This window comes from Taurulus bubalis (genome assembly GCF_910589615.1).
Source record: "Taurulus bubalis genome assembly, chromosome: 2".
Lineage (NCBI taxonomy): Eukaryota > Metazoa > Chordata > Actinopteri > Perciformes > Cottidae > Taurulus > Taurulus bubalis.
This window is the reverse complement of record NC_136590.1, coordinates 13,905,699-13,917,570: the sequence shown is the minus strand read 5'-3', so window position 1 is coordinate 13,917,570 and position 11,872 is coordinate 13,905,699. Positions and strand designations below refer to the sequence as shown.

At 41.9% G+C, this 11,872-nt stretch overlaps 1 protein-coding gene across 1 annotated transcript; it reads left to right on the top strand.

Moving 5' to 3' along the window:
* Positions 1 to 264: 264 nt before the first annotated feature.
* On the top strand, positions 265 to 5,587 carry ccdc78 (coiled-coil domain containing 78; the record flags this gene model as incomplete). Its single annotated transcript, XM_079237728.1, has 14 exons — positions 265 to 336; positions 584 to 715; positions 794 to 880; positions 1,050 to 1,406; positions 1,992 to 2,042; positions 2,130 to 2,218; positions 2,506 to 2,584; positions 2,724 to 2,849; positions 3,579 to 3,775; positions 4,150 to 4,324; positions 4,980 to 5,023; positions 5,115 to 5,181; positions 5,321 to 5,421; positions 5,503 to 5,587. 14 exons carry the CDS (start codon positions 265 to 267, stop codon positions 5,585 to 5,587), a joined length of 1,662 nt encoding a protein of 553 aa, XP_079093854.1.
* Between the last annotated feature and the right edge of the window lie 6,285 nt (positions 5,588 to 11,872).

Sequence of the window (11,872 nt, the reverse complement as noted above, 5' to 3'; positions counted from 1 at the left end):
TGGCTGACTTCATGTTTTCAAGGCTGAAACAGTAAATGGCAAAATCATACAAGCAATAAGTTAATGTAGCTGTGAGAAGTTCCCATACAGTTTAGTTGTTTTGTCATACAACAGCATTTACAGGTGTGGTGCTATTCCTTGATTAAAATAAAGTATGCAAAAAGACTGCCTACACATTTTGTTTTCTTCTGTGTTGAGGAGCCATGGCAACATTGTTGCTGGATACAGTCCGTTACTTAAAGCAACGGTTGATAGTGAATACAGATGGACACACAGGACCCCCACAAACCTTCAAATGACCTTGAGGAGCGACTTCAAGCTCTGACCGAAGAAAATGTGAGTAAATGACTGCCTAGTCTTTATATCACTACTGAAAGAAAATGCCAGTTTGGGCTCGGTAACGTTAGTTTATGGTAATCCCGCTTAATGGTGGAGATGAACACAGGCCACAAATTCAGAGGTGGGTCGCTTGACTTTATTTGAACTTCAGATTAAACGCAGGCTACAATGACAAATGTTGAAAGCGGATAATGCGCCCTTGTCATGTCATCGTAGAAAGGTGTGTCTGTTCACCTCACTGTAGTTGCAGCTGCGTGAAAAGCATGAACGCCTTTTCACCAAAGTGGGCTACCTGGAGAGCAGACTGGGCCACCTGGCCAGCTCCAACACAGATCTGTCCTGTAGGCTGGTCCAGAGTGAAGAGGGAAAACTCAAGGTAGAGTCCATGAGCTATGTGAAGCACATATGAACTACAAGTTCACTGTATCTGTCAATCATCCGTCTAAACTTTCAGCTCTCTAAGGAGCTTGTGGAGGAGAAAATCCAGACCAACAAGATGAGAGAGCAGTTTGAAGAAGAGACATTTGAGCTGAAAAACAAGGTGAGGGTTTGCTGTCATAGTGGGGGAAACAAAGTGGGTGAAATGCATCTTTTGTTTCATCAGTGAAGCTAGGATGAGAAGATTTAATACGCCTAAAAAGGTTTAGGGGAGCGTTTTCTCCGGGTTCAAATAGAGTTTTACGGCTTACCTTTTCTTTCCCTTTCCTTAGATATTGAACCAAGCCAGTGTTCTAACACAGCTTGAGATGAAACGAGACAACGTATTCAGGGAACTCCAATCTGCTGAGGCTCTGCTGAAAATGGGAGAAAAGAGCGGCCAAGACCTGACAGAGGAGCATGCCACACTGAAGAAGAACTACCGAGCTCTGGCCGAGGCCCACGACGAGGAGCTGGTCCAGAGTGAAAAGCTGGGTACTGAGCTGCTGGCACTGGCCCAGGCCCAGGACGCCCTCCGAAGGCAGCTGGAGGAGCAGCAGCAGAGCGTGAAGACAAGCACCCAGGGCCTGCACGGCGAGCTGGACAGGGTGCGGGCCTTGATCAGCCGCATGTCACGCAACAGAGTCAAGGTGAGACTGTGTGGGAATTCGTCTTCAACGCTCTTCGGATGCAGAGGAAATGCAAATGTGAACGTGCCAAAGGGACTTTTAGTTCCTAGTTTGATTGCCGAGTTAAGTTCAAATCAGTCTATAAGTTCAAAATCTAAATTTGGCATTGTTGAAACGAATCAATTTTCTTTTTTTAAACCAAACACAGATCATGTTAGTCCCATCTCAGTTATCCCAAAAATAAAATTGTGTTTCTGCTCCAACATAAGCATGTTCTTGATCATATGTCTCACATTTCTTCAAACAGTTCATGCAATTTACATTGCAACATAATTTACTGTATTATTCGATAGGAAAGACAAATATTTACAATATTGTGTATCATGTTATTCTCAGAAAAAGCCTTGATTGTGCAATAAACTACATGGGTTTTTGAAAGCACGAAAACACCATATTTTTAAAACACGTTTTCTTTTGAGTTCAAAAACCTTTTCATTTTGGGTTGAACTAAATATTGAATATGAAACATTTTACTTGTCATTGTTTCTGTTTCTATTTATAATATTGTATGCTAAATGTTTATTCCAATTGTATAACATTGTACAGCTTGAGGATCTGGCAGCTTTGGACAAAGAGCAAAAAACTATGGAAAAAACTGTAAGTATTTTATTCTTTGCAGCAGTGGCCAACACATATGTTTTATGGGCATCAGTAAACTTACCACTGGTTCATATGCTCACATAGCTACTTGGAAACCAAGATGAGATCAAAGACATGCTGGAGAAAATGAAGAACAGCTACGAGGAGCAGCAGAAGAAACTGGAGGAGAAAGTGTGAGCTCCAGCGAATGTTTGTCATTTACTCATGCACAAGCTTGATTATGATGAAACATCATTATCTTTCCATTTCCAGTCGTCGAACAGCCAAACTCATCTCAGGAAGTATGGCCCAGTATTCATCCCACACACATCTGCTCTGTGGTCCCTCCTTTGATTTTTGTTCTAAACCGTGGCTTTATTTGCTGTGTGTGATGTGGTCTCTTTACATTGATCCTGTGATGTGGTTCTCTGTGAATTTTGGTCGCTACTCTCCTGTTGCTGAGCCTGTGTTTGGTTATCAGGGTGGCAATGGGTAAAGAGCATCAAGAGAACAAGAGAGCCATCCATAATCGCCAGCAGGAACTATCTGAGCAGAGTGCGGTGAGTATTAACAGATCCCATACTGATTTACAGAACATCCTTCAATGATTGTAGATATTATCCCTGTTTTGCAACCTCTGAATCAATGCTTCCTTGGTGAAAATGTGTCAAATCACGTTGTTTTTTATTTCTATCCAAGGCCCTGGTGTGCTCTCAGAGCCAAGTGAAAGAGGTGGAAGAAGAGAACTCAAAGCTGCAGCTTCAAGTCAAAGAGCTGAATGAGGAATACCGTGCAAGGCTGGTGTGCTATTTACGGGACTTAGCCGTAAGTTGCAGCGCTCCGCAACCATGTCTACAAAGTATGATTAGATTAGAAAACTTTATTAAAAACTCATTTGTCACCAAAATGCATACAGACAACAACAGACAAAGTCCACAGTGCACAGCAGACAAGAAACACATTACAAGGAACAAACAACATCAGAAAATGCCATATGAAACATGACCGACATCAGAAAGATGCTCAATAAAAAAAACTATAGGTGTTCATTAACAAATCTAACTGCTGCTGGACCTTCTGAGTCGTCCAGTAGAACACTGAGGCTTCCTGAATCTCTCACGTAATGAACTTCTGAGTCCATTAGAAACACAGTGGATGGCCTTCAAAAGAAACAGTTGTTTTTAACTTAGCCCTTGATCTCTTTTCCATTGTGACCTCTAGTGGGTCTGGGGGAAGGCCAATCACTGAGCCAGCCTCCCCCCCCCAGCAGAGCACAGCATAGAAGAGGACACGAGCTTAGATCCCATGATAAAAACATGAAGAAGCTTTCTGCTGATATAAAAGGAGCTAAGCTTTCTCAAGAAGAAGTCTTGATAGAGCCTTTTTAAATACAGCATCAGTGTTATTTTTCCAGTTTAATTTACTGTCCAGATAGACCACAAAATATTTATATGACTGGACAATTTTTATCTGCTGACCTGCAATTATCACTATCACCGCCGTAATGCAGCACAAAGTCTTAACACAACATCCATCTGCATGTCTTTCGTTTAGGAGTACATTGATGGACTTGGAGAAGGTAAAAGCCGTTCAGAGACTTCTAAGATGAGGGCACATGTGGACAGCATGCTCCAGGATGTCCGTTCCTCCTACAGAGTCAGGGAGGAACAGCTCGCCTACGCTGCTCGCTCGTATAGGAAGAGACTTCAGAGGTTTACCAAGACCCATCATGCTCTTCTTATTGCATACAGGTGAGCCTCCCTGTGTGCTTTGCTGTTTGTTTAGACATGGGTATGTGTCATTTTGTGTCTTGCTTTTCCGTGTTTACACCTATTCAATAAACGTGTTGCTGAAACGTGCTACAGTGGTTGCTTATGACCCCTTTATACAAAGCCATGTGAACTTGGGACCCCTCATAACATGTTGCAGTAGCAAACACGTGAGAGTATGAGAATGTGATCATTCAAATTATCTAATTTAGGGGCCTGAGGAAGATTCTTTTTTAATTTTATATATTTTTTAAAGCAAAGATTAATGATTGTTTCCAAAAAACAAAACATTAGTAGCAAATTCCCAGCTAATCCACAATGAGTAACTGGCCACATCGATCCACTGTGATCTTTAGGGTTCAGAGGGACCAGATCTTAGCCCAGATGGAGTGCGGTCTTGACCCCGGACCCCCCGAGGCCAGCTTCAGCCTGGAGCCCACTGAGCTCAGAGATGAACCTGAGAAGGAGCTCCATCACCTCCGCCAGGACAAGGCAAGGCTGGAGTGTCAGCTGCAGGCGGCCAGGAAGCAGGTAGCACAAAAGAAAGATGGCTGCTTTGAAGTGAGCTGATCTGCTTTTGTTTTGTCTGGTGTATGCCTGTTTTTGATCTGTGGGGATTCTTCTTTGTGTCCATTCTTCCCGTATGAATCATCAAAGTCTGTGTCCTATGACAACAAAAAGCTTTACTGCTGCAGAGCTGGACTGATGAATGGGTTGCCACTAAATCTGACAGCAGTGTTGCAGCAGTGTCAGCAGTAAATATTTATTTCAATGTGTTTTCAAAGAAAATATTTGTCTTTTGTCGAAATCTGCTAATTTGCATCGAAGAGCAGTGACTGGAATGATCTGCACCTGAAGCGTGTGACTTCCCGTAAAGCCAGAAGTTGTTGTTTTTACATTTCTAAAGATATATTGTGTTAATTACTGAGCTTCAGAGGGGCTGCTATTTGACTCTGTTTCTTTCAGATGTGTGTTCCCATGGGAAATGTTTTTTAGAGAATGTAATTGAATGAAAGCTTAATCTTCAGATATGCATAATAAACATAACAGTTCACTTTTTAGGAGCAACATATTGCTGCTAAGATTATGTTTATACACTTCAAATCTTCATTTATATTGCCTCATAAGTTTGATGTACATTTATGTATTTATGGTGATTCAAGACACCCAGACTTTTCCATTGCAGGTGGCTGTCCTCAAAATGCCTGTGCAGAATTTAAGCCGTCAGGAGTGAGTGTCATTTATGCATTTTACCAAATGACAAATGGGGTCAGCTGTGGATTGTGTCATAAAACGTTTTGAAAAAATGTATCTTTATCAGGCCGGCATGCGAGGAATCCTGGTCAGACATAAAGAAACAGCTGAGGGAGATCACAGACTCAACACTGGTAAACAAAACTCTCTCGTTACTTAAACTTTGGGTTATCAACTTACATCCCTAAAAAACCTAACATTCTATAACCTCACTCAAAAGCGAGTAAACAATTTTCTTCGATGAAGGTGATTTGATTTCCTTTCTTCAAAAAGGTGGGCTTTGAAAAGGAGCGCTCACTTCTCCTCACCAGGGCAACAGTTGCAGAGGCGCAGGTGTGGGAGTTGCAGGACTGTATTGACAATCACCTGGGCAGGTGAGGAAGTCACTGGATTTGAAAGTCATACGTTGTTCACTTCCTAAATAGTGTGACATTTAGCTTTACCTCTCCCTGCAGGTATCAAGAGGAGATCACGCGTCTCTGCAGACTGCCTGGGATACAAGAGCCCGGGCGCTCCCAAAGTGCAAATTCACTCCATTAAGAGAAATGTCCACAAATTCTGAACTGCAGTCATATATTGCAATTTAATATCAAATTGCACAGATTTTAAGCTACACCTCATACTTTATATTTGAACAATGAAACATGTAAAAGTAGTTTTAAACATGTATTTCAGTAAAATTATATACACAACCCAGGGATTGAAAGCTGGTTTCATTCAAATGTCTTTTTAAGGGGATACTAATTATAAACCTGAGAACATATGTATGGTGTGCATTTACACCATCACTAGGTGGTGCTGCTCATACTGGTGGGTTTCGCTATGAAAGGCCCCCAAAGAAATCCGGCCTTGAGAAAAAAATGCCTGGAATGTTTGTAAAGCTTATGTCAATTTCACGAGCTGGAGAGAAGAAAGCGTGGTGACAATGAGGGGTCACCCTGGTGAGAATAATGTCATTACATGTTACCCAGACACATACACACCCGTGAACACTTTCCCTCAATGCCGTGCTGGGAACTCTGGTGCAAACAAGCCTAGCTTTTTCCAAGAATGAGGGTTCATATTTATAACCTCAGTGTTGGTATGAATAGTCATTGATTCCCCTTAAATCCCTTTAACAGTGAAAGGGTCTGCATTTTTTTCTGGTGTGTTTTGGTAGCTGGGTTTCCTGCCATAGCTGGCATAGCTAATTCTTTTTGGAAAAAAATACTTTAAAAATTGAAAGGTTTGATTAAAAAGTGTCAGTAAGATTTATGTTGAGTTTAATGTTGAAAAAGTTAAAAAAACTTCAATACTGCAAGCTGCAATACTCAGGGGAATGATGTGAAAAGTTGAGGGGATGGAAAAAGTCATACGCATGTCACCCCAATCCCCTTTTCAGGGGGCATGCCAGCCCTGGGAGGGAGGGAGGGAGCATGGGTGTGAAAGTTTGAGAGGAATGGGAAGTGGGATTTTGTTAGTAATGTATTACACTCCCAGGACCCTGGGAAAAGGGGTGGGGGGGTGTTCAGCTTGGGTCCGTGCCAACATAGTCACTGTGCCAAAGTACTGGGTGCTGGGGGACCACTCCTCTTACCGGCAGATCTGTGGGAAAATCCAAACCAGGTTGTTCTTTGCTTCTTCACCAACAAAGACAGAGGCATGATGTGCCTGCAGAAGCTTCTGCAACTGTGTGTAAATACAGTTTAGACTGAGTAAACAAAAGCAAAACAAGTAGTAGACAAATAGTAGAAACGGTGACATTGTAAAAGAGTAGAGGTTGAAGTCTGGTGTACCACAGCTGGTCCCAAAGGCAAAGTGCCAAATTTTCTTCCCAACTTGGAACTGCATTTTATTGGTCTAGAAAACCCCAAACAACTGCATTTACCAACAGCATAGCTGATATTGTTTTTGGCTTGAGACTTGTGTGTGTGTCCACACATGCCGTTTAGAGTACTTTGCCTGGTGTTTATGTTGGTCGTTGGACAGATTGTACGACAGCGTCACCACCGTGCAAGATGCAGTCACAAAGCTTTACATGCGTTTAGTTGAGTCCGAAGATGGGCGTGGCCCGAGCAAGGGCTATCTAGAGTAAAAGCACATTATCATAAAATGTTTCTTTTGGCCAAAGTTGCCATTTAATGGTCTTTATATGTTGTTGTTTTTTATGTCTTGTTGCATTTTGATCCGTCAGTATAATGCACAAATGCAGAAATTACCTTCGAGTCAAATTGAGTCTTTTCTGACTGTCTTGTCAAAACTAAGAATCTTTAGCTTCACATCATTTATTTCAGGATTTTTGTATTCTGTAAAATTGTTCGGGTGTTGCCTCTAAAGAGCTTTTCAGCACTCTCCAAAAATTATTCAGCCTAACATCTCAACAGTTTTCATCATCATCATCATCATCATCATCATCATCATCATTTATACTACTATATATACTGTATATATATTGTTATACTTTTAAACTTGTATAATTGCTATTCCTGTTCTTTAGTTTTACCAAAAATGGATGACTCTTTTTGTAATTTGTGTCACTTTTTACGTTATTCGTTTAGGAATTTAAAACCTTAACCTACACAATACAGTGTCAGTCTTGTCTGACAACATAATGCAGTAAAATAAAAAAAATCATGCTGAGCTTTGAAGAAAATGCTTTTAATATTTGTACATTTTCGGAACGACTAGAAATCACCAACAATGATACTTTTGTTGTCTGCAGAATCATAAAAAACAAAAACACATATAACATGCATTAACAAGACCCTGACTGAATCAACTGTTTGATGTTTTATTAATCACTTTCTCTCTTCTGTTTTGTTGAAGATGCTTTGGGCCCCGATTTTGTTTTGTGCGCTGCACAGTGGGAAAGAGGTTGGATGAATGTGTCATTCTGCGGATGGGAAGCAGGGTGGAGCAATGGAGAGGAAGTACCTCACATGGCCTGCGACGGGCCGCTCGTCAAGAGGCCCTTTGTTTTAGGAGGTTAATGCCTAATTGATACAGGCTTAATGAGAGCGGGCTGTGTGTGAGCCGGGGGGCTGGACGGCCCAGCCATAATTGGAACGGACAAGCCTTGTGTGGAGGAGTGCACAGGGAAAGGATTTATGGGAATGCAAGGAAAGTAGAGGCAGAGTGGAAATGAGGAAGAAAAGGTGACAATGAGTAGGAGGAATGTTGAGGCAGTGGGAGAGGAATCCGGTGTGCTAGTAAGAGCATTGCAAGATCATGAGAAAGAAATGTAGAGGCAGTGGAAAGTTGAGCATGAACTTCAACCAGGATGTTCCCATGGGTGTTAATGCTCATTCAAACTGTATGGATTGTTTCTTGAATTCTCCCATGATACTGATGAGATTTTTGATTGTTTTTCAGGTTGATGCAAATTGTACATGCACTGTACCAATAATACGATTGGTTATATATACGATTTTTATATTGATATTAATGAGAAAATGCTAAAAAATGCCAACATACACTATGTAATGAATGTTTTTTGAGACACCTGTCTTTTATTTTCTGATGAGCTGTCTTTTCGACCCCCTCTTTCAGCCTGAAAGTCTCAGACTATTCATGCAAGAGTCTCCAGCTCGCTCCCAGACAAGCTTTCAGTATGAAGGCTAGAGAGGCATTAAGAGGGAGGAGGGAAGGGGCAGTAGAGGGAAGCACAGAAGAACCGTGCACTTCAGAAAACCTTGAAGAATCAGGACTGAAAGCAATGGGGATTCTGGGTGGCTAAGAAAGAGGGCAAAAGATTGAAAAGAAGAAAAGATTAAAAAAAAAAGGGGTGATTGTACATGATTATAAAGATGGGAGTGGAAACAATAGAACATATATTTGTGTAATGTTGGGCTTGAACAGAGGGAGCTATAAAATGACAAATTGGAAGGTATTAAATGAGAAAGTTTAGAAAAGATAGGATATAGGGTGAGAAAATGGAGGAGGAAGAATTACAGTAAGGGTGAGAAAGACAGGGGAGGGAGGCAGCTTGGTGAGCGAGTGAGAATGAGGCTGAGTGTCAGTGAGGGAAGGAGAGAGGGACAGACCCTCTGTTTTCCCACACTCTGCTGGTTCCCACAGTGGACCTGGCTAATCCCTGTCTTAATTGGGGGAGAATTCCAGCGCACATGTTCCCCTGGAATGAGCGTAGAGCGAAGGGAGAGAGGCTCAGGAGCTTCTGACACATCAGACAGGCCACAGCGGCTGGGCTGATGCACAATGTGTGAGTGCACTTTGTTGGAATATAAACATGCCGCCTGACTGTCAGCACGTCTGGTGCATAAATGGCTTCACAAGTTTCTGTGTTTCTTTTTCTTTTCACTCGATCTAACAAGATCAAGTGCTCTTAGCAGCCGTGGCTTTGCACCGGCATTTCGTAGCACAGAAGTAGTATGTTTCTTAAATAAAGGTTATTTTTCAAGAATGTTAAAAGGAAAAAGCAATCTTAAACACTCTCACGCTGGTTAAAGGTCAGTTCACTCAAAATGAAAAAAGTGGTTGTGAGCTTGTTATGTCTGTATGTATGTATTTTAGGTTTAAACCCAAATTATCTGCATGGTCACATGGATTTAGATTTTTGGACTGTCTTGGACAAACATATTAGTAAACTGAAAATGTTTCCATCAACAGCTGCCTCAATAGACTCAAATGCAAGGTAGCTCGACACATGGTGGGGAAAGGCTTTGGATCAATATTGATGAGTTAGTTTTCAGGCTGGGTATCTTTCTCATCTTTCCATTTCCTTATCTTCGATGATAAGCAATAACATCACTGCTTTTCTCTGGCGATTGTTTAGCTGAATTCTAGGAAATGTAGGAAATCATTCATTTGCGTAGAGTTAGAGGCTTGAGAGAAACGGGACAAACAGGACAACGAACTACAAATGTAATATGTTCTTCAGTAATATGTAATATGTTCTTCATCACATGATTTATTTTTTCTTTAATACAAACAAATTTACATCTGCACAAGTGTCATAATGTGAGTGCTGTTCAATATCGTCACGTATTTCACAACGCAGGCATGTCTGTTGACAAATCTTGCCTGCTGTGTCTTGCAGAAGAGAAATGGAAGGAGATACTAGTAACATAACAAAACCAATGTGGGTGGCAGTTTCGTTCCTGCCTCCCTCTTTCCATAAACAATTTGAACAATAGGCACAGTGCAATATATCCCGGAGTAGGTAACCCAAGATTACTTCTCTGTGGAGCACGATAACAGGCCAAAAAATGAGTGCAAAAGGGGAGGCGGTTTAGCAGGATTTGATGGGAGAAACACAGAGGCAGGTAGGAGGAGAAGAACTGAACTGATCTGCCGTGGAGGTTTCTCCACTTTGTGTAGACAATCAGATAATCCTTGTGGTTAATTGGCAGGGTTGGAGAGCCCTTCCAAAGACAGGTGTGCTTCCTTGTAGTGAGCAGACTTTCAGTCTGGGATTATGTATCTAGACAGCTGACGTGGGTGGCATGAGGAACTTAGACAGAACATATAGTTTATAGATGAGGATCTTAGCACAGGATGAAATGTAAGTAAATCTATGTTGCCCTCAGGGAAGGATCATATTTCATAATAGTTGTTGGAGAAAAATATGTCATTCCACCACTTTGGTCCAAACTGAAATGTCTCAACAAGTATTGGATGGATTGCGATGGCATTTTGTACTGATATTCATAGTCCCCTGGGGACGAATCATAAGTACTTGGGTGATCCCTTGACTGATAGAATCGTCATGGGGTTCATATTTTTGTTTTTGTATGACTTGTGTTTACAGCTATTGGATGAATTGCCATACATTTTGCTTCAGGCATTAAGGTCCACCTCAGGATCAATTGTAATCCTTTAATTTGTAATCCAGCCATAATCAGGTAAAAATGTATATTTGTCCATTTAACCCAAAATACCTACAAAACGATGACATTCAGCCTATGCTTTACTTTTGGGATCAGCTAATGGACAAATCAACCAACATGTTGACCTACAGTGGTTAACATGGTAAACATACCTGTTAAATATCCACATCTATCTGTCTATCCATCTATTTTCTACTATGTGAGCATGTTTCCCCTCATCCTGCCACAGTGAATGTCTCTAAGTAGCCTTATTAGAGTATGATGTCAGCGTTTAAAGGTTTTTGTGGTCGTACCCCCTGCGGGCGATGTCAGCACCAGGATGCGGTGAGGTGATGGCAGCTGTATTCAGCTCAAACGAAGGGGTAGCGAACAGGCCTTCATTGGAGGGGGTCGCAATTCATTCCCTCAGTCTTTTCTTACAATACTTTTTTTTGGCGGGAAAGCACCAAAGACACTTGTTTGGCCCAACTTTCTTTGCGGGACCCCCTCCCTGAGAAAAGTGTCGCCCTCCTCCACGCTCATACACCATGTCCACCCTGTCTTGATTGATTTTCAGTGCGCATTTTTTGGAAGGGATTACAGCCATCTGCAGGCTCTTGAGGAACAAAGGGGGCTCGCCGCTCTCCTCCCTTCAGTACTTCAGAGGGATAACATGGCCAGATAAACATGCTCTTGCACTCCTCTACACTTGTTCTCTAGTCTGCCTTGACCTCTCAACCCAGCCAAACTGCCCACTCAACTTTAAAGCCGGCCACGTTATTCTCTGCTGTCCTCCCTCTGCTCTGTGAATAGAGGCTACTCATAGTTCTGCCATTAAACTCAGTGTTTTTGTGCAGCAGTAGCAGGCTTGCTGGCCTGATGATAAGACGTGCTTTTAGCAAGTTAGAGTGTTCTCAGACGGGAACATTCACAGTTGACATTTGGGAATCATCACTCCCAGCTGTGCGAGAAGAAATTGTCAGCTGGGAATCTGGGAAGCCAAAGTGTGGTCATGGACTTC